This window comes from Anolis sagrei, chromosome 4, assembly GCF_037176765.1.
Source record: "Anolis sagrei isolate rAnoSag1 chromosome 4, rAnoSag1.mat, whole genome shotgun sequence".
Taxonomy (NCBI): Eukaryota; Metazoa; Chordata; class Lepidosauria; order Squamata; family Dactyloidae; genus Anolis; species Anolis sagrei.
This window is the reverse complement of record NC_090024.1, coordinates 232,685,310-232,708,761: the sequence shown is the minus strand read 5'-3', so window position 1 is coordinate 232,708,761 and position 23,452 is coordinate 232,685,310. Positions and strand designations below refer to the sequence as shown.

General features: G+C 38.5%; 1 protein-coding gene across 3 annotated transcripts in view; it reads left to right on the top strand.

Moving 5' to 3' along the window:
* The window catches only part of LAMA5 (laminin subunit alpha 5), a 253,667-nt gene that overhangs the window by 186,264 nt on the left and 43,951 nt on the right, over positions 1-23,452 (top strand). For all 3 annotated transcript variants that reach the window (XM_067468220.1, XM_067468219.1, XM_067468218.1), the window contains exons 46-58: positions 1,947-2,047; positions 2,762-2,942; positions 5,622-5,765; positions 7,512-7,663; positions 7,755-7,865; positions 8,045-8,156; positions 10,715-10,885; positions 14,635-14,831; positions 15,501-15,617; positions 17,462-17,616; positions 19,008-19,149; positions 19,919-20,021; positions 21,809-21,922. In XM_067468220.1, coding sequence (XP_067324321.1) covers positions 1,947-2,047; positions 2,762-2,942; positions 5,622-5,765; positions 7,512-7,663; positions 7,755-7,865; positions 8,045-8,156; positions 10,715-10,885; positions 14,635-14,831; positions 15,501-15,617; positions 17,462-17,616; positions 19,008-19,149; positions 19,919-20,021; positions 21,809-21,922 — 1,800 coding nt within the window. The remainder of the gene's footprint in view (positions 1-1,946; positions 2,048-2,761; positions 2,943-5,621; positions 5,766-7,511; positions 7,664-7,754; positions 7,866-8,044; positions 8,157-10,714; positions 10,886-14,634; positions 14,832-15,500; positions 15,618-17,461; positions 17,617-19,007; positions 19,150-19,918; positions 20,022-21,808; positions 21,923-23,452) is intronic.

Below are 23,452 nucleotides of genomic sequence, written 5' to 3'. Positions count from 1 at the left end.
GCAAACTTGGGCCCTCCAGGTGTTTTGGACTTCAACTCCCACAATTCCTAACAGCCGGTAGGCTGTTAGGAATTGTGGGAGTTGAAGTCCAAAACACCTGGAGGGCCCAAGTTTGCCCATGCCTGTGCTAAACCCTCTTTACAGAGATATTTCCCATTTCTAACCGTTTATTCAAAGCATTTTTAATTTACAAAAAGATTATGAAGAAGCCTACAACGATCAGTATGACACAACCTTCAAGCTTGCAACTGAAGACAAATTGACATAAAAGAAAATTGCGAGTGGGAGGGGAAAGTTCAGGCAGCAGTTCTTATAGATCTCATGAATAAATGAGGTAGAAACAGATTATATATAGTGTTATGAAAATGATGCTGACAGGTGATTGTTGAAAAGGAGGTCAAAGGAAATGAAAACGGATTAGTACTGTTTGTCATAGCTCCTTATCTCCGAGGAAAGAACATTTGAGGAAAGGACATCGTAAATATGAAATATCCTCCCTGTTCCCTTAGTGAAATGAAAACACTTTTTTGCAACTGGAAATCAGAAACGTTTACTTGTCATAGTATCTGTCTATAGCAATGATTCCCAACTTTGTATTGTCGAAGGCTTTCATGGCTGGAATCACTCAGTTCTTGTGGGTTTTTTCGGGCTATATGGCCATGTTCTAGAGGCATTTCTCCTGACGTTTCGCCTGCATCTATGGCAAGCATCCTCAGAGGTGAGGTCCTCACCTCTGAGGATGCTTGCCATAGATGCAGGCGAAACGTCAGGAGAAATGCCTCTAGAACATGGCCATATAGCCTGAAAAAACCCACAAGAACTGAGAGATTCCCAACTTTTTTTTTGCTTTGGATAGAGCACATCATCTCTGGTTTCTGATACAGAACATATGCCATCCAGTAGTTGCCATCTGCTCGCCCACAAAAAAAAACCATATTATTTAATAATATAGAGCTGATGTGGTAGTAGTAATCTTTTGTTGAGAGTCAGCCTCTCCCCTCCAGATAATGGTGTGGTAATGGTGAGGCCATGGACCATATTTTCATTCTTCTGGACCACTGGTGGTCCACGGACCACAGATTGGGAACCACTGATCTATAGCAATAGTCTATAACATTTTCATCAAACCTGCACGATAGGATCCATTTTATCTTCTTTCCTTCTCTCTTCCCTTTCTTCTCTCCCCAATTGTCAGATGCACCATTCTTTATATTGTCGAAAGCTTTCATGGTTGGAATCACGGTTGTTGTAAGTTTTCTGGGCTATATGGCCATGTTCAAGAAGCATTCTCTCCTGACGTTTTGTCTGCATCTATGGCAAGCATCCTCAGAGTTTGTGAGGTCAACTTCTGGGGATGCTTGCCATAGATGCAGGCAAAACGTCAGGAGGTAATGCTTCTAGAACATGGCTATATAGCCCGAAAAACCTACAACACACCATTCTTTGTTTCAAAACAAATAATGGCTTAGAACATATAATTCTATGGCTTTTCTTTAAGGGTAGACTGATACAAGTGGAAGTAAATACAATGGATTCCCTTTATCCACAGAGTGGATAAGTTCCTCAATTTATCATAGAAAAGCAAATAATAAAAAAACTCTGTAATGAATGACTTCCAACAGAAACATACCATAGGATCACACTGGAGGACCTAACAATGCCTAGTGAGAACACCATTCTAACACTTCCTGGTTCTCCAGTGTGACTTTATGGTCAACCTGTAGTATTTATTTATCGTGTCAGGGGCAACCAGACCATTGTATTAACCTGTAGTAGAAGCATACCATAGAATCATGTAGGATAACCAAAAAATGTCTAGAATATTGGGGTCATACTGTAGCTGATTCCTAAACATATTTCTTATTTATGTGTTTATTTTGGTTGGATCTGGAAGAAAGTACTCGTAATGGCATGAAACGCCCACTTAGTCCTTTTCCCCCTTGCAGAATGCAGCTGTCTGTCCTGCGGAACTGAGTCATGTGATCCTAGGACTGGCCAGTGTCGCTGTAAACCTGGAGTGACAGGTCAGCTCTGCGACCGTTGTCAGGTAAAACTAAATTGGACTATCCCCAATTACTCTAAGTGCTTCCTACACAAGATGTAACGTGATGTTTTCATGGCATTAATGCAAATTGCAGAAGTATAGCTATAGTCTGAAATCATTGCAAGCACGTATAAGCAGATGTAACCAAAATGCATACACTGTTATCTTTCTGTCTACATTTACAACACACCTGAAATCCAGTTACTTAATTCCATTTGTTTATCTGTGTCAATGAATTGTGTTAAGCCTTTCTTAAAATCATGGAGATTTTTTAATTGTTGTATTTATTAGCAAGGTTCAAAGTTTGAGTCTAGGGTAGGCTTTGAATCTTGGACAATTTTCCTTAGACGTTAGCATCAGGCAGGGCCTTGGTCTATTAACTAGTACCATATGAGTACATAAGCAGTCCCATTGTAGGTTGCTTTTTGGGGATGCAAGCAGTTAACATAGAGATGGCTCTGGTCAGTCTTTCTGTCTGCTGTGGGGTAAACATAGGGATCATTTGCCTGAGCCAAGATTATTAAACAACTCTGCCCTAATATGCATCTCTATCAGTGCATACAATTGGTTTTGTTTTGAGAAATGCTCCTTTAGCATAATTTCACATTCTGTTGGGCAAAGGTAACTATGATATGAGTGAAGCAAACCCTGAAAAGCAGGCTCTGTTGTTCCTGCTACTTATAAACTGGAAACTAACGTGATATTTTCCCCTTTTAGGAAGGGCATTATGGATATGAAAGCTGCTTAGGTTGCCAGAGATGTGACTGTGATATTGGATCTGTGAGCAGAGACTGCCATGCCCAAAATGGACACTGTCGTTGCAATCCAGGTGTGAGTGGCTCCCGTTGCCAGCAGTGCACACCCGGCTACTGGGGACTTGGCACAAATGGCTGCTCAAGTGAGTGCATTTTGATTACTTTTATGCCTCACTAGGGGGAAAGTCAGTGTAATGTCATGGTCTAAATATTGGAGTATGGCTGTGTCAACATTGTAGAATTAGTATAGTGCAACACTTCTTTAAGTGCCATGGTTCAGTGCTATGGAATCCTAGTTTTACAAGTTACCATATATATTCGAGTATAAGCCAGAGGTTTCAGTCCTTTTTTTAGACTGAAAAAGCCTCCCTCGGTTTATACTCAAATCAAGGTTATTTATTATTTTACTCCATTATTATTATTATTATTATTATTATTATTATTATTTTACACTGTTGTTATTATTATTATTACATTAACATTATTTTACGCTATTATTATTATTATTATTATGTTTATTACATTTATTATTTTACTCTATTGATTATTATTGCATTTATTATTTTACTCTATTATTACTCTTACTATTACATTGATTATTTTCTCAGTTGATTATTTTTATTATTACATTTATTATTTTACTTTATTATTATTAGTCTTACATTTACATTATTTTACTCTCTGATTATGTTTATTACATGTATTATTTTACTCTATTGATTATTATTGCATTTTTTATTTTTCTCTTTTATTACTGTTCTTATTACATTTCCATTATTTTACTCTATTATTATTATTTTATTACATTTATTATTTTACTCTATTATTATTATTGGAAGGATACGTAAGCACATTTATGTTAAGGAAGATTAGAATAATGGTTTAATCAGAGTTGGATAGTGTTATCTTAAATTGCAGTTTTATGTAAATATTCAAAAACATTTAACCAATTGATGCCTCAATTAATGTAATTGTATTGGTATCTATTTTTATTTTGAAATTTACCAGAAGCCGCTGCATTTCCCACTCTCAACTTATACTTGAGTCAATATGTTTTCCCGACTTAGATTAGGGTCGGCTTATACTCAAGTATATATGGTATTAGCTTTCTCTGCTGCCTCACCAAATGTATCTCCCATGATTCAATGCCATTGAGCCATGATAGTTAAAGTGGTGTCAAACTGTATTAATTCTACAGTGTAGATACATGCTACAACTATAGAGGCCAGAGTTTACATCCCAACTCAGTCATGAAAACTTCTGGGTGGCCTTGGGCAAGCCATACCCTCCTCTGAAGAAACTTTGTTCAGAAAACCCCATGATAGGGTCTTCTTAAAGTCACCACATATTATAATAACTTGAAAGGATTCGACAACTATGGAAAAACCAAATAAACTCCCCAAACAACACCCACACACACATGGCCACGGTTGTCCACTCTCTGGTTACATCCTGTATAGACTACTGCAACACTCTCTACGTGGGGTTGCCTTTGAAGACAGTCCGGAAGCTTCAACTAGTCCAACGAACAGCAGCCAGGTTGCTAACAGAAGCAGCGCTCAGGGAGCATACAATCCCCTTGTTGCTCCAGCTCCACTGGCTGCTGGTTTGTTGCCGGGCCCAATTCAAAGTGCTGGCTTTGGCCTATAAAGCCCTAAACAGTTCTGGCCCAGCTTACCTGTCCAAACGTGTCTCTCCTTACGAACCATCGAGAACTCTAAGATCGTCTGCTCTCGGTCTCACCTTTATCTCAAGTACATTTGGCGGGGACGAGAGACAGGGCCTTCTCAGTGGTGGCCCCTAGGCTATGGAACACCCTCCCTAAGGAGATTAGATCTGCTCTCTCCCTCTTAACGTTTAGAAGGCAAGTTAAAACATGGCTGTTCAAGCAAGCGTTTACAAATGCAGAGTAGCTAATATAGGAAATCAAACAATTTGACAATGGAACTGGACAATGCTTGATAATAATGAGACGCTAATGATGTTGTTTTTATTGCTTTTGTGGTGTTTCATATTTTTTAATGTTTTTATATGTACTGATTTGTTGGAAACCACCTTGAGTCGCCGATTGGCTGAGAAAGGCAATATAAAAAGACAGTAAGTAAATAAATAAATAAATAAAATATGCAGACGCAAATAACAGAATTGCTGTTTCTCAGCTCAAAATAAGTATTTCTTTATTATAAGCTGCCAAGCAGAACTGTATAGGGTTGTCACCTAGATGACATCTTCCAAGTTGGGTCAGTTACACAAATTGGACTGGTGTACACTCAAGGACAGGCTTACTTCATGCAAACCCACAGACCATGGGCTGGAGGATCACAAACAACAAGCCCAGGCTCATGCATCTCCTGCATTTCTTCCTTATCCTTTTATGTGGGTACACAGTTTAATGAATGGTTTCCTGCTTTGATCAAAGTCTATTTTGGCTCTGAAAGCCAGTACAGTAAATTGTAATTTGACCTAATAATTTCCCTGAAAAAGAGATCAAAGACAATAATTTGGTTCTGATATATATCGTCAAACTGTAATTTGATTAAATCTAGAAATAGTTAGTGAAATGTTCAAACCAGTAAGAGAGGGAACAATTGAACCCTGGACCGAATGCAAGAACAGTATCTCTAGCATGGTTCAAGTCCTGTGGATTGGTTCTGTGTTAGCACATGAGTGGCCTACAATGACCTCACTATCTAAAGATTCAGTGCTGTAAACCTTGACTCTTGAGATTAGCTGGATATTCTGAATTTCAGCTCTTCACCTTTTCATATTCATGGAGAAAGTGGGATACTAAGGTCAATGCATCCTTTGCTTTTTCCCTTTAGAATGTCACTGCAAAGGAGGTTCTTGTAACCCACGGACTGGGGAGTGCACCTGTTCCAATGGCCTGACAGGGAAGCAGTGTGACTCCTGTATTAAGAAGTATGAGATTCCTGTGGTGGATGGCCCAGACAACATGAGATGCGAAGGCAAGTTTTTTACATTACTCTATTTGCTTCCTTGTCCTATTGTGACCTTTCATTTCTGCACCTGCCTTTGCAATGGGACTATGAAACTTTAACTTGGGGGTTGGAATGATATGCACCACAGATCTGACTTCTGACAGTAATCCACTAGAGTGTGTTGGACCTTTGCTGACACGTCCATCATTGAACATCATATGTAGCAATTAAAACTGTAGTCGGGATAGTCCAACGCTCACCAGATTGTTATGTTATGTTTTCTCTACACATTTCTTGAAGTATAATTAAATACTGCACAGTAGGCTAAACCACTGAGCTACCGAGCTCTGCTGACCAAAAGATCGGTGGTTCGAATCTGGGGTATGGGGTGAGCTCTCGCTGTTAGGCCCAGCTTCTGCCAACCTAGCAGTTCGAAAACATACAAATGTGAGTAGATCAATAAGCACGGCTTCGGCAGGAAGGTAACAGTGCTCCATGCAGTCATGCAAGCTCTTCGGCTTAGAAATGGAGATGAGCACGGGATTCTGAATACAGCCAGACTCCCATATTTTTGAGGGATACATTCCTGAACTTACTGTCAAAACAGACAACTGGATAAAAGTGATTTATTTGAAATACATGACTTCCATTCGTAGATACTATAGATTCACACTAGAGGACTTAGAAAATTCTAGAAAGGTATTCTTCGTTCGAATTGGCTAGGTCCACCAAGGCAATTCTATGGTAACTTGTCAAAAACATCCCATAAAATCACCTTGAGGACTTAGAAAATTCTTACCTAGAACAAATTTAGTCGGGTGCAAATTATAGGGAGCATACAACGCCCCTATTAAAACAGCTTCATTGGCTGCTGATAAGTTTGCTGAGCCAAATTCAAGGTGCAGGTAATGACCTATAAAACCCTAAACGATTCGGGACCTGCCTATCTTCGCAATCGCATCTCTATCTATGAACCGGCACGAACTCTTAAGATCTTCTGGGGAGGCTCTCCTCTTGCTCCCACCTCCATCACATGCACAGTTGGTAGGGATAAGAGAGAAGGTGTTCTCGGTGGTGGCCCCCCATCTCTGGAACACCTTTCCAAGGGAAATAAGACAGGCCCCACTCCCTCTTTTCGTAAGAGTTTCAAGACTTGGTGGTTTCAACAAATCTTCAACAGTGACCAGTGCTAGCTCAGCCCAGACACTGTCCGGACACGATCTAGCCCCCTATATATTATCCTGGTCATTCTCCTAACAGGCCCCTGGAAATAGCCCGTCCTTGCTTTTGTCGTTTACCTGGTACAGTACTGTACCGAAATGCTGGACCCATCTTATTTCAATTTGTATCAGTCTTGACCCAGCCTTTTTAATTGTCCTGACCCATTCCTTTTCCATGCCCTAACAAATAGACATGAAGAGCAGGCAGGATTTTTTTCTTTTAATATTGATGTGTTGTTGGATAATTCCATGCTTATATTGTTGTTACTGTTATTTTTTGTTCATGTTGTGGTATGTTTTGATGTTGTTGTTTGGAAACTGCCCTGAGTCCCTCCGGGGAGATAGAGTGGTATATAAATAAAGTATTATTATTATTATTATTATTATTATTATTATTAGGTACTGGTTCCACAGGTATGGGTCTGCAATATATCTGGAACAGCTGAAATGTTAAATCTACCTTGGCCACTCTCTGCTGTCTAGGATAGTTCTGTAAGTTCATTGTGAATATCATCTAAGGCCTGCATATTTTTTTCTCCTCTCTCACTAACAGCTTGTGATAGCTGTGTATTGCTCTTGTTGGAAGATCTCCAGAAGATTGAAAGCTCCTTCCCTGCCCTCAGGCATCAGCTGACAAGCCTCAATGCCACCTCTATAGCCTGGTCTCGTCTCCATAGTATTAATGGTTCCATGCAAGACATCACTGTACGTGAAGCTATTCAACTAATTCTAATAGTTTTTTGCAGGTGATATTGGGTTTCTGAGTTTTTGTTTTTGCTTCCATAACTTCTTATAGAACCATCTTCATGAATATCAGAGATCTCTAAACAGGGCCAGGCAACAAGCGGATGAGCTGGAAGAAGAGAATACAGATTTTGTTCAGGATTTGAATGCTCTTCAACACAAGGTAGTGCTTTTCCTTTATACTTTGCCTGGAACTTAGTTTATTTATTAAAAATAACATGTTGATGGCTTGTAAGCAGAAGTTCCCCATCTGCTGCAATTCGGCTTCCGATGTTTTGTTGACATTACCTAGTTTCTTAGTCTCTTTGGACTACCTCTAAACCATCAACTTTATGTTTTTAGGCAACAATGACCAATAGGAAAGCTGTCCAGGTAACAGAAAGCACAGAAGAGAGCCACCGGCAAGCAGAGAACCTTGCTCAAGAAATCAATAGAATTCAGAACAAAATTAATGGTAAGATAATTGTCTGAAGTTTTGAAACCTTCTTGCTTTCAAATGACATATCTTAGGGAAACTCAAAACCTGGCCATTAACTGTGGTATATAGAAGACATGAGATAGTTAAAGCATATAGAAATCACTACCATTAGTTTTACTCAGATCTGGAGTAAAAAATAAATAGCCCAGTTCTTTGGATAGTTAGGACTCCAGAATCTCAAATGTTGGACTTGCATGATACTGCTTCCATGAATTCTGGTTCTAGGATAAAGGCATGGAATAAATACCATTAATGCTAAGACCCATACAATTTTTGTCATTCATGTAACTGAGTTACCATACATACTCGAAGATAAGCCCTTTTTTGAGTTGAAAATGCCTCCCTCGGCTTAGGGCATCAGAGCCTGAAGGCCATTGCTGTATGATATATTTCTCTCTCCTCTTCACCTCCTTTGACAGTGTGTTTTCTTTTCCAGTCAAAAGGGAGGGAAGGAGGGAAAGGAGATATATTTCATGGCCTCCTTGTTTATATGGCTCTTTTTCAAGTCCACCCAATTTCCTGCCTTTTTTGTGTGTGTATCTTGATGTAGTAACTTTATATGTGCATTTTTGTTCCCTTGGAAGTTTTCCCATCACATGTTTGCAAGTCTTTGCAAATCCTTTATAGATATCTAGAGATTTCCATGTACCTGTATCTCTGTATCTATCTATATACATTATTTTTATATGAATATTCCCCTCTTGTGTTTACAAGTCTCTGCAAATCCTGTATAGTTATAGATATCAATAAATATGTAGAGATACCTATATATCTGTATATGTGTGTGTATGTAGGTATATGTGTATATATATAAATAATTTTGTAAATGAATTTTCCCTTCACATGTTTGCAAGTCTCTGCAAATCCTAAATAGATATAATTATCTATATAGAGAGAGATATCTAAAGAGATATATATGAATATAGATATATAGGGCTTGCAAATATTGCAGGAGGAAAATGCACATATAGAGAGGGGATTTGCAAATGTTTAAAGGAGAAGTGCACATATGAAATTATTATATATTAGTATAATTAGATCTATATCTAGTTCTGTATTGTTTATATAGTCACTAAATGTTTGCCTCTTACTATGTTGGAAACCGGCCTGAGTCCCCATGGGTGGGATACAAATGAAGTTCTATTATTATTATTATTATTATTTTACTGACACAAAAACACAGTTTGTCACAGCAAATGAGATCTATATGCTGGATTTCATATCACAAAATCACAAGTCAAACACTTCCCAAGGACTGTGTGATGTATTTTCTAATCATGCGCGCAGATCCAAGTAAGGTAGCCTTTTGCAGTTGACAAATTGTGATTTTGTCAATGTTTATTGTTTCCAAATTTTGGCTGAGATCTTTTGGCACAGATTATTATTGTTGTTATTATTGTTATTATTGATACCATATTGCTTTTGTTGACTCTACTTTTCCACTTACAAAGCTAGTTTACTATATATATTTTTGAAATATGGTAAATATTGAAAAACATTTTGCCTACTGATGCCTCAATTAATGTAATTTTATTGATATCTATTTTTATTTTGAAAATTACCAGGAGCTGCTGCATTTCCCACCTGCAGCTTATATTCAAATCAATAAGTTTTCCTAGTTTTTTTGTGGTAAATTTAAGCACCTTGGCTTGTATTTGGGCTGGCTTATACTTGAGTATATGCGGTATATAATTTCGATAGTGCTTGAATGGCATTGCATCTGTCCTGTCAGAATACCATTTGTATAGCTAAAGTACCATGCAGACATACCCTTTGGTCAAAGCATGACATGAACCTGCTTGGCAAATAATTGATGGAATTGACATTTGGTTTTTCAGCCTACCAATATGGTGAAATGGGACACTATTTTTTTTCATTTCACAGTAAAGTGTCGACCACATAAAGTAATATTTTAAAGGAAAACTCTGTGTGTGTGTGTGTGTGTGTGTGTTGGAAATCTCAAAGAAAACCATCACATGCACTCTTGACCTACATCAAGGTGATCAGAGTCAAAAGGACATTTTGTATTATCATATTGGCACACACGTACTGTATGTACCTAACTGTTATCCCCATAGCAACACAGAAATATCATTTGCATCTCCGAGTAAGTCTTTTCATGAATAATGAGTTGGGTGTAACATTATTATGAATAAAAAGCATGGAGTAGTAGGGCATACCATGCATTTTGCAAAGGTTTGTGGACACAAGAAATTAATAGAACAGACCAGAATCCTTTCCTTGGATGAGTATGTGTTTGGGAAGTAAATGGCTAAGTATATTATTGGAAATAGTATATTACCCAACACAGAATCTAGCAGCTGAGGTTATTGGCCTTTCTTGGGGAGCAAGGACTCAATTGCAAGTATCTTTCAGTGATGGAGATCATCTGCAATAAAGCTGATCTCTTTGAAGAAATGGAGACAAACAACTGTTCCTTACTACTATAAAGTGCTATTCATTTCCTGAGCACAAATGGGATATTTCTGCTTGATGCTTATATGAAAGAGTTGGCATACCCTTTTTTAAAATAGATCTTGTCTGCCAAATGAACATCTTTGCCGCTGCAAATGCCAGTTCCACTTCCACAGAGGAGTTTCGTCGGAAGATGGCTGAAGTGGAGTCAATGCTGAGGCATATGAAGACCCTGGACTTTAGTTTTCAAAGAGAAACAGCTGTTGAGGAGCACGATGATGCTCGGAAATGTGAGTATACTAGACACAGCAAATAGAGTGTTTGCAGAGCTGGTGGACGCTTGACAGCCCCAAAGCTTACTTTCTTTAGATAACAAGGCCTGTTCTGTCACGCGCTGGGCTTGAAACAAATTGCTTTTAAAACAGGACGTGCAACTTTAGCCCAGTGGGAAGCCAGGGGGCCTGAAGAGAAATTCGTAAGGATTTTCACCATAAACAGTCTCTAGAGGGCTTATAAAATATAACAAAGTCTTTTATTGGTGAACAGTCAACAGAAACTTCTTTTGTCTTCAAAGGGTTAAACAAATGCTTCCAGGCTCTGTGCAACTGGTGGCTTCTAACTGTTACTTTACTCTAAAGGAAAATCCCTTTCCAAACTTCTTCCAGGCTAACTGTGATCCTAATACTAACTGATGTGGGCTCCACTACCGGGTTGATCTGCATCTCAAAGCACCGAGTGGACCTACCAGTAGGCCTGTAGTCACTTCAGCTGGAGTTCTTAGATGTTCAAAGCTGTTTTTTCCCTCCGAAATTCCTCAGATCTTTAGGGCTGTTTCTCTAGGAATCTTTGGGAATCCTTTTGGGAATCCTTAAGCCTGTTCTCCCCCGGGAGGTCTTAAGGGTTGAAGCCTTTGTACAGGAGAAGTCTGTACATGTCCTGTACATTGACTTTCCTTGCTGAGACTGACTGAAAATGGCTCCCTTCCCTTCTCAATTGTCCTGAACAGGGGGCGGAACCAAACTTGATGAAAAGGGGGCCTGCCCTATAACTGCAAACTTTAACATGAAGCCACCCTTCTGCAGAATCCCAAGCCTTGGGCTTCAAGCAAACACTTAATACAAAGCAAATAAAGTGGGAGCTTCTGGTACAGCTGTACCACCACAAGGCCAGGAGGCTTAATTACAACAAGAAATAGAATCATTTGGCTGAGGAGTGTGGTGGAGGCTCCTTCTTTGGAGATTTTTAACAGAGGCTGGGTGGCCATCTGTCAGGGGTGATTTGAGTGCAATTTTCCTGCTTCTTAGCAAGGAGTTGGACTGGATGGCCCATGAGTTCTCTTCCAACTTTAGGATTCTTTTATTCTAGGAGGGAAGAATTATAATAATTATACCAGACTGACTTTGTATTATGCACATCAATTACTACAGCATTTTGGAGAACATAGAGTTTGTAAAGCTGAAAGAATCAAATGTAGATTTCAATAGAAAATCTCTAACAGTTCATCTCATGCATTAAGATTTCCATCTTGTCTACACGGGTGGCTTGAGACTGGTTACCAGCCATGACAATATATTTCTTAGCCCCAGTTAATTAACAGTCTACATTTATATATATATATATATATATATATATATATATATATATATATATATTCTATGCACTGAGTAGGATTTACTATATCTAAATCATGTTTGACAAATAATTTTGATTTGGAATAAAACATCGTGCTTTTAAAATATGAAATAGGCAATATGCAAGAGAAAGCGTTTATTCCAAACATATTATTATACTGTAATCCTTACATTAGGACTATGTCAGAACTTTTATTTGTTTGTTTGTTTGTTTGTTTATTTACCACACTTATATCCCGCCCTTCTCAACCCCCAAGGGGACTCAGGGCAGCCTTACAAAGGCAACAATTAGATGCTGCATGTATACATATCATAGATAAATAAACAAAAACACTGCTCCAAGTACTGACCAAAAGTTTAATCCCAGAGCCATGTTTTTAGTTTTTTTCCTGAAGGACAAGAGGGAGAGGCCGATCTAATTTCACTGGGGAGAGTGTTCCATAGATGAGGGGCCACCACTGAGAAGGCCCTGTCTCTCATCCCCACCAGTTGCACTTGTGAGAAGGGTGGGACTGAGAGCAGGGCCTCCCCTGATGATCTTAGCCTCCAAGGTGGATCATAGAGGGAAATACATTTGGATAAGTAAGCTGCATATAAAAGTTTCATTGATGTTGAGAGAGACTAGACCAGGGGTCCACAAACGTTTTAAAGAGAGTGCCAGGTCATAGTCCCTCAAACTGTTGGAGGGCTGGAGTATAATTATTTTAAAAAAATAATGAATTACTATGCACAGTGCATGTATCTTATTTGTAGTGCAAAAACACTTTAGAACAATACAATAATTAAAATGAAGAATAATTTTAACAAATATAAACTTATTAGTATTTCATTGTGAAGTGTAGGCTTGCTTTTGGCTGATGAGATAGGATTGCTGTTGTTGTTGTTGTTGTTGTTGTTGTTGTTGTTGTTTTTGTGTGCTTTCAAGTCATTTCAGACTTAGGTTGACCCTGAGCGAGGGCCGGGTAAATGACTTTGGAGGGCGTATTTGGCTCCCGGGCCATAGTTTGAGGACCCTTGGACTAGACTTTGGCTGGGAACAGACTGTATTCCTTAAAGACAAGAATGTTCACCTTCCAGTTTCAATTTTACTTGGAGTTCCTCCAAATTCAAAGTTATTGCCTATTTGTGACTAGAAAAATATTAGTCTTGAAAAAATCGTCTTGTTTGTTTCCAAGTATGCTGAACAGGAAAAGCAGTGTCTTCAAAATTATTGAAATGTGTGTGCAGAATATAATGTTCAGAAATTTTAAAGAAGCACCACCACCATCTGTTAAGTTTTTAATCAAAATATCATGATCTATCTCCTTTTACTGAAAGGATGAGTGCAATAAACCGACTACTAGGGAATGACAGGTATGGCCAGGCAAGGCCATGAGGGTTAAGGTCACACACACACCCTCACACATAAGGCAGGACAGCAGGATGCTACCACTGTATATTAAATATGCTGATGTCTTGGTTGCTTCCAAGTATGTTGAACAGGAAAAGCAGTGTCTTCTAATTATTGAAATGTGTGTGCAGAATATAATGCTCAGAAATTCTCAAGAAGCAGCACCACCATCTGTTAAGTTTTTTATCACAATATCATGATCTATCTCCTTTTACTGAAAGGATGAGTGCAATAAACCGACTACTAGGGAATGACAGGTATAGCCAGGCAAGGCCATGAGGGTTAAGGTCACACACACACCCTCACACATAAGGCAGGACAGCAGGATGCTACCACTGTATATTAAATATGTCTTTGCTGCCACCAATTACTTATTAAGGTTTCTTTTAGCTGCCACCATTTATTGTTTCATAGGCCACCTCCTTCAGGAAGCCACTCAAACTCTTCAGGTGAAATAAAACAAGAATATTGTGTTTATTTTGTCCTTGAACAGTAAAGATGTGTAATGGTTTCAATACATTTCTCAGGATTTACTTTCACAAAGAATGGTCTTATAACTTGAGTTTCTTAAAAGCAATGTTCCACACACAGGAATGCAAACAGGTTATTTTGAACTTTTTGAATCCTCTTTCCACACCAGCACTCTAACACAGTATAGAGGCTTACTATTTTTCTCACTCCTTCTCCTTGAAGGTTTTAGCTATTTTTCCTCAAAGAGGTATCTTTCTAACAAACAGTTCCAAAACTCTTTCTTCTTCCTTCCTCTTCAAATCTCCTAACTACCCCTTCAAACACGAAACACCCCACTCCCAACTCCAAACTCCAACTACTGCCTTTACACCAACCATGAAAAGTAGGCCAATCCATTACAATGAGCAAATATGTTTAAATTGTACAACCTTTGAGAGCTATGATACCTTCTTGTTTGGTTGTGACTTGTGTAATGCTTTCACAGTCATGAATATACAAATACCTTTGCAAATGTATCAGTTACTATTATGAAGTCTCGTTCTATCAGTGTTGGACCGTGTGAAGGATGAACTTTTCAACAAATTGGAGTCCAACCAAGGTCTAGTGAGCCGTATCAATGACCAGTTGGATCAGTACAGCTCAGAGTTGATGGACCTGCGAGATGCCCTCAATGAAGCTGTGAATAAAACCCGTCAGACAGAAGACCTCAACAGCCTAAATCGTAATCACCTGGAGGAAACCCAGGTAAAGCAGAAGGGAGCTTTTGCTGCCAAATGAATTGTTCTGCTTGGGTGAATTTTATGTTACACAGCCACTAAACTGACTGATTTCTTCCCGAGGGTAAAACATGTCTTATATAGAGGCAGCATCCAATATATTCTGTCATATTTGTATCTATCTCAAGTTTGTTGTCTGTTAGACATTCCACAGATATATAAATCTCCTTTGCTTAGTTTCCAATATACCTCACAACCTCTGAAGATGCCTGCCATAGATGTGGGCAAAATGTTCCAGAGGAAAATGCTTCTGGAACATGGCCATACAGCCCGGAAAACTCAGAGCAACCCAGGAAGGGATTAATTTGGGATAACTATGGGGCCAATCTGGAAGAGGGGTCTGTCACAATGTGCCAACCCTGCAGCCTGAAAGAAGGCATGTGGATTTGCAAAGAGAATGTTAGACACTCTATACCTGGCATGGGCAAGCTTTGGCCCTCCAGGTGTTTTGGACTTCAACTCCCACAATTCCTAACATATGGTACACTGGCTGGGATTTCTGGAACTTGAAGTCCAAAACACCTGGAGGGCTGAAGTTTGCCCATCCCTGCTCTATATAATTTGATGGTGGCCCTTGAGAACATGCTGAATATTTAAGTTGGGCTGTGTTAGTTAATGGATATCTCCATCTTTCCAGCAAAAAAGAAAGGAGTTGAAAGAACAGTATGCCGAGGTCCAGAATACGTTGGAAATGGCTGAAGAGTCTCTATCCCAGGTCTCAGATTTTCTGCAGATGATAGAAGATATCAAAGAGGTAAGTTCTAGGAAACTAAAGCTTCATGTCAAGGCAGAAGGGAGTGTAGGTGGGGGTGGGAAGTGGTGTTTGTAAATTGTGGAAGAGATGGCAAACATGATATAGTTCATATGATTTTCTTATTAATCATAGTATAAAATTGTTCCCCTGAGAAAAATTATTGCTTTTATCTCCCTTTCCCCTCAGGATTAACCACCAATCCATAAAAATGGGAAATTGTTTCAGAAGCCTTTATATGGAGCCCATAGCCGCCACTTAGTTTCCATTAAGCTATATTTAGGCATTTGTTATCATTGTGGGATTTCAAAGAAATGAGTAGCATATGTCTGTGTGTGTTTGCTTTTTTCATGGTTTTTAGGTACTCCGATAGGTCTATATCATCAGTTTAATTGATGAAAACAACAGCTTAGAAAGTCAGGAAGAACAGACAAAACAAATAGAATTACCGTATATACTCGAGTATAAACCGGGTTTTCGACCCTTTTTTAGACTGAAAAAGTCCCCCATGGCTTATACTCAAGTCAAAGTTATATATTATTTTACTCTGTTATTATTATTACATTTATTATTTTACTGTATTATTGTTATTATTACATTTATTATTTTACTCTATTTATTACTGTTATTACATTTATTATTTTACTCTATTATTACATTTATTTTTTCTCTTTATTATTTATTTATTTATTTATTTACTTTGCTTGTATACCGCAGTTTCTCAGCCCGTAGGCAACTCAACGCGGTTCACAACAAGAGCAAAAAGTCAATCATAACCACATACAATTTAAAAACCATTAACAGCATAGTATACAAAGTCATGACACATCAATAACAACACATTAACGTCTCATAACTAGAATCGTGATCCAATTCGTCATCCATAATTCCGTTCCTATATTATTATTATTATTATTATTATTACATCGTTTTACTCTATTTATTATTGTTATTCCATTTATTATTTTACTCTATTATTACATTTATTATTTTACTCTGTTATTGTTATTATTACATTTATTATTTTACTATATTTATTAATGTTATTCCTTTTATTATTTTACTCTATTATTACATTTATTATTTTTCTCTTTATTATTATTATTATTATTATTATTATTATATTTACATTGTTTTACTCTATTTATTATTGTTATTACATTTATTATTTTACTCTATTATTGTTATTATTACATTTATTATTTTACTATATTTATTAATGTTATTCCATTTATTATTTTGCTCTATTACTACATTTATTATTTTTCTCTATTATTATTATTATTATTACATTTACATTATTTTACCCTATTATTGTTATAATAACGTTTATTTTTTTACTCTCTTTATTATTATTATAAGGATACATAAGCACATTTATATTGAAGAAGGTTAGAATAATGGCTTAATCAGAGTTAGACAGTCTTATCCTAAATTATAGATTTATGTAAATATTTAAAAACATTTAACCTACTGACACCTCAATTAATGTAATTTTATTGGTATCTATTTTTATTTTGAAATTTACCAGTAGCTGCTGCATTTCTCATCTGCAGCTTATATTCAAGTCAATAAGTTTTCTTAGTTTTTTGTGGCAAAATTTGATGCCTCGCCTTATATTCGGGTTGGCTTATACTTAAGTATATATGGTAATTTCTAAGAATTTTCACATCATTTAGAACCAAAGAGAAGATCCATCTCTATGGATTGCTATTGTAATACGACTCAGATAGTTAAATGCTTTTCATAATACCAGTCTTCCTGAGATGCATCTTCAGACGGAGAGAGGAAATGAATGGGGAAGCAAAACTCACGATGGCTGGCTATTGTACCCTGTTGTGTTTCAGGAATCTGAGAAGTTAGCTGCCCAGCTTGACGGAGCGAGATATCCTCTGTCCGAGAAGGCAAAGGAGTATTCCCTTGCTAGTAACAAGATCCCTATTGTTGAAAAAGCTGAGGGGCATGCAAAGCTTTTGAATGAACTGGCACAAAACCTATCCAGGTAACCATCTATATATTTACTTCTTTGCCTTGCTGCTTTATTTTGCTGATCTTTCTGAATTTCTGAGTGACACATGATTAAGGGTACTTTATGTACATACTCAAGATTTACGTACATAATGATTTAGGGAAGATAAGGTTCAATTTCCCATTCAGCCCATGGGGTGTCACATTCTCTCATCCCTAGCCAAACCCATGCTCATTTCACCTTATGGTCACCACAGGTTGGAAATAACTTCAAGGCACATGATAATGTCTGAACACCCTTCTGTAAGAACATACCAGTTGAGCATCATCTGTGCGCCTTTTGGAAAGAAACCGGGACTGTGGTGCAGCTTGCTGGGAGTCAGCTGCATTAAGATCACAACTGACCAAAAGGTCATGAGTTCGAAGCAAACCTTGGTCGGAGTGAGCTTCCGACCAGTTTGTGTAGCTTGCTATCGACCTTTGCAGCCCAAAAGACAGTTGCATCTGTCAAGTAGGAAATGTAGGTACCACGTATGCGGGGAGGCTAATTTAATTAATTTACTACGCCATGAAAATCTCCAGCAAGCATGCAAATAATGAGGAAGTACTTCATCAGTGTCACAAATGGACGGTGAAGCAACAGCTCCCCTGGTGGCCAGAATGCCCTCATCAAAAAAAAGCTGGAATGTTAAGTAGCCTCTGTGTGTCTGTTTATATAGTTTGTGTGTCTATGGCATTGAATGTTTGCCATTTATACGTACATTGTAATCCGCCCTGAGTCCCCTGTGGGGTGAGAAGGGCAGAATATAAATACTGTAAATAAATAAATAAATAAATAAAGGTTTAGCTGGAATTTACCTAACTCTTGGAACAGTTTTCATATTGAAAGAAAGTGCTGCAATTGTACAACCACTTTTTCTCCTGAAGCCTGTGTTGCTTTTGAAATGATGGGATGACGAAACAAATACCTGAGATAATATGCGGGAGAGAACACTATATATTTTATACCAACATTTCCAAATCATTGACAACACCTCATTTTTCAGTGCGTAGAATATTTTATTATTTTTTTCCAATAGGAAAGTATTGCTATCATAACCAACACAGCTGAGGCAGAATATCCAAGCCGGGCCGTAGACACATTAGGAAATAAGAATCTTTGGTAGCAAGGTCTAGGATGGATTTAGGCATTTCAGGGCCACTTATATGTCTTCCCAGTCCTGTTAATTCTCAATGTTGAGAAAATGAAAATGATTCTCAGGAAGCTTATGTTTATCAATTGTGAAGATATCTTCCTGATGTGAGAAAATTAACAAGGTCTTCAGGAAGCAGCTTTTTGATTAAGTGGCTTTGGACCCATGCCTTGACTTGGCCATTTGACTTGGCAAATATCCCTTTCTTTGTTTACTTGTCTTCCAAAACCAGCATCATCCATGGCACAAACCAGAATGGATTTATTCAGCGAGCCATCAATGCCTCCAATGCCTATGCTAGCATTATTTCAGCAGTCACGGATGCAGAGTCTGCAGCCAATGAGGCAAAGAAAGCAGCTTCTGAAGCTTTGACGGTATGGATCCCTTTTCCTAATCGAGTGGTTCCCAAAATCCAGGTGTTTTGGACTTCAGCTCCCACAGTTTCTAACAGCTGGTAAGCTGGCTGGGATTTCTGGGAGTCCAAAACACCTGGAACCACTGTCCTAAACAATAAGCATTTAAAGTCTTGGCTACAGCTAGTGGTCCTGTTACCATTCTTTTGTCAGATAATATAGTTTCATGACCTACACTTTCCCAGGTTGTAATTTCTCACCAAATTTATCAACTGCACCTGTCAGGAAAATTGCTTTCCTTTGCACATGAGTGCTCCTTTCCCCAGATGCCTTGCAGACATGTGGCTCTCATTCCAGAGCTTATTGGAAGAGAAATGGCCTGGCAGACAAAGGGAGAAGCAAGAGAGAAAATGATAGCTTGTTGATGTGATGATGGTAGACATTGACAGTCATCGCATGCCTGCCATTATCTGCCTCCTCACTGATTTGGAGCTGTGTCAACGCACATAACCCTGAATTTGCAGCCAAATTGCATGTAAACTCTTCAGAGTGTCTGCACTCAGTCCAGTTGGTCAGTTGAATTTGGATCATAAGATATTGATTCAATTGAGTATTAGCAAAGTTGACAAGTGCTTATTTGCAAGGATGCCGGCAAGTATGGCATCATTGCAAAGTGATGTGAAAGTACAGGAACAGAGAATAACAGGACATTGGGGTTAGCAAATGAAAAAGTTTTCGCATGATTGAAATAAGCCATGGATTCATAGTAAAGTTTCTTCTGTGTATGCAGAATGTCATTTTAGAGGATCTTGGGGGCAGTTCAAAAGAAATGAAGAAGACCAGCGCTGCCTTAGAAGAAGCTGGGAAGAAAGAACAAAGGAAGCTCAGTGGAGGTAAGAGAGAAACTAGCACCACCCTCAAATGACTAATACAGGGGAAGAACCCTTCTGGGGCTGACCCCTTCTTCACCCACAGAATCTCCAACTTCCATCTACTTTCCAAGAACTATACTACAGGGTTGTTGTAGGTTTTTTCGGGCTATATGGCCATGGTCTAGAGGCATTCTCTCCTGACATTTCGCCTGCATCTATGGCAAGCATCCTCAGAGGTAGTGAGGTCTACCTCACTACCTCTGAGGATGCTTGCCATAGATGCAGGCGAAACGTCAGGAGATAATGCCTCTAGACCATGGCCATATAGCCCGAAAAAACCTACAACAACCCAGTGATTCCGGCCATGAAAGCCTTCGACAACTATACTACATTTTAGAAAATCTCAAACTGCTCACTTTATAAGGATATTCAGATTTCAGACTATGTCAACCTTAAGAAAAGTCTGTATCAAATTATTCATGTTAAGTAAAAACATTTGGAGTTCAAAATATATGTGTCTGGTAATGAGCCAGTGTGCATTGTGGGCTTAACGTTCTTACCCATGACGGTGCCATGACATGGAAACATGTGGCATAATTAGTGCTGATACATTTGACAAGTAAAGGGGCTCTTGCGGGTTGAGCATCCCTTATCCAGAATACTCCACAATAGCTCACATGAGTGGATGAGAGATTTATACTATTGGTTTTTGATGGTTCATTATCATTACACAAATATTGTATACAATAACCTTTAGGCTAGGTCAGTGTTTCTCAACCTTCTTAATGCTGCGACCTCTTAATACAGTTCCTCATGTTGTGGTTTCCCGCCAATCATAAAATTATTTTCGTTGCTATTTCAGAACTGAATTTTTGCTACTGTTATAAATTGTAATGTAAATATCTGATATGCAGGATGTATTTTTATTCAGTGGACCAAATTTGGCACAAATACCCATTTTGTCATTTTGGAGTTGTAGTTGCTGGAATTTATAGTTCACCTACAATCAAAGAGCATTCTGAACTCCACCAATGATGGAATTGAACCGAACTTGGCACACAGAACTCCCATGGCCAACAGAAAATACTGGAAGGGTTTGGTGGACATTGATTTTGAGTTTTGGAGACTGGAGGGCACTGTGGACCTAAACAATGATGGATCTGGACCAAACTTAACACAAATACTCAGTATGCCCAAATGTGAACACTGATGGAGCTTGGGGAAAATAGACCTTGACATTTGGGAGTTGTAGTTGCTGGGATTGATAGTTCACTTTCAATCAAAGAGCCCCTTGAACCCCACCAATGATACAGTTGGTCCAAACTTCTCACACAGAACCTCCATGACCAACAAAAAATACTGTGTTTTCTGATTATCTTTGGCGACCCCTCTGACCCCCAGGTTGAGAACCGCTGGGCTAGGGGGATGTGAAATATACATTAATTTCATGTTTAGACTTGGACCCCAAGTACTTCAGGAAAGGCATTCTCAACCAGTACTTTTCCGAGCCCCTTTACATTTTCTTATTACAGTTGACAACTATCTGTTTATAACTGAGCAAATCAGAAATGGCCACAGAATATGGGAACATGGCCCTAATGCTTGGGAAGAAATGAGAAAGAAAGGAACAATAATAGATTAGCTTTATGAATTGTTGTGTTGGTTGGAGAACACAATGCTAATGTCTCTTACATTACATCAATATTCATAACATCAAAACTCTCTGTCTTCTTAATGATGGACACCATATTCCAATAACTCTGGTTTAATACACATGCAACCCTGTGTTTTATTTGTTTCATTCCCAGATATCAGGAGAGCACTACAAGCTGCCAAAACCAGATTAACAGGCATCCAAACAAAGAAAGAAAATCTTCTGAATCAGCTGCAGTCTGTGAAGAGCACACTGGACATGGTCCAAGGTTGGTCCAAGTTATGCTTCCTTCACAAATTCCCCCTTTTAAGCCTTGTCTATAATCATCCATGGTTTTGGTGAATGAGAAGAAGACACATGTTATTTTCTAGTCTTCAATACCAAAAGCCAAGTACTGCTTGATTCCAGGATCACCTGCTAAGTCCTGTTTTCACAACTTTGAATGCTTGAAATTGAGTTAGTTTAAGATTTACATGGTATGCCCAGCCCCATAAAATCCTGATAGCACATAATACTGTTTCAGGGTTTGGAAAGTATTTGTATAAAGTATAAAGTATTCAGAAACACTGAATATATCCAAAACAGAGTATCTGTAATGCGGCTTTGAATTGGAAAAATAATTCAAATTAATGGACAAACACTGATAAAGGGCACCCAATTTAAATACCTAGGGTCACTGGTCTCCATAGATGGTGACATGACGTCAGACGTACGGTCACAAATAAATGCAGTCTGGTTGAAATGGCGGTAAACTACTGGCATTTTGTGTGACTCAAAAATGCCGGAAAAACTCAAGGCTGAGATCTACAATACAGTTATTCTCCTGGTAGCCCTCTATGGGGCAGAGTACTGACCAGCAATAAGGAAACATGAACAAGCCCTTTACACAATGGAAATGAAAATGCTGAGATGGACACTTGGCTCAACACTTCTTGACCATGTGTCAAATGATGGCATCTATCAAAGATTAGGAATAAAAGCAATTAGCAAGAAAATGCAAGAAGCAAGACTGCTGTTGTACGGCCATGTCATGAGAAGAGAACCAATATCAGCAGCACAAACAGCAAACGTGGACTGCCAAAGAAAAGATGGATGGATACCATCGACTAATACATGCGTGCTGTCAACCTGAGACGAGGATGCCCAAAACAAAGCCCCACAATGCCTCAACAGTCACAATGCTAACCTCTCAATTGGGAAAATAGCTTAGAAAGAATAAGAATAATAATAGGAGGAGGAGGAGTAAAGTATTTCTGAGCTACTTTTAAGAATATTTGTCAGTAGAATCATAGAATCATAGAATCAAAGAGTTGGAAGAGACCTCATGGGCCATCCAGTCCAACCCCCTGCCAAGAAGCAGGAATATTGCATTCAAAGCACCCCTGACAGATGGCCATCCAGCCCCTGTTTAAAAGCTTCCAAAGAAGGAGCCTCCACCACACTCCGGGGCAGAGAGTTCCACTGCTGAACGGCTCTCACAGTCAGGAAGTTCTTCCTCATGTTCAGATGGAATCTTCTCTCTTGTAGTTTGAAGCCATTGTTCCGCGTCCTAGTCTCCAGGGAAGCTGAAAACAAGCTTGCTCCCTCCTCCCTGTGGCTTCCTCTCACATATTTATACATGGCTATCATATCTCCAGAACTCCCCTTGTTCTGGAGTCAGAAGGTGAAAAGGTTCCTTTTTTATAATAATAAAAAATATTTTGAAAATAAAAAAGTCCACATAAAAACATGGGAAAAAAGTGGTTTGACTTCTATCCACTCCTCGGTAGATGTTTTCATCTTCTTTATGTGATTATAT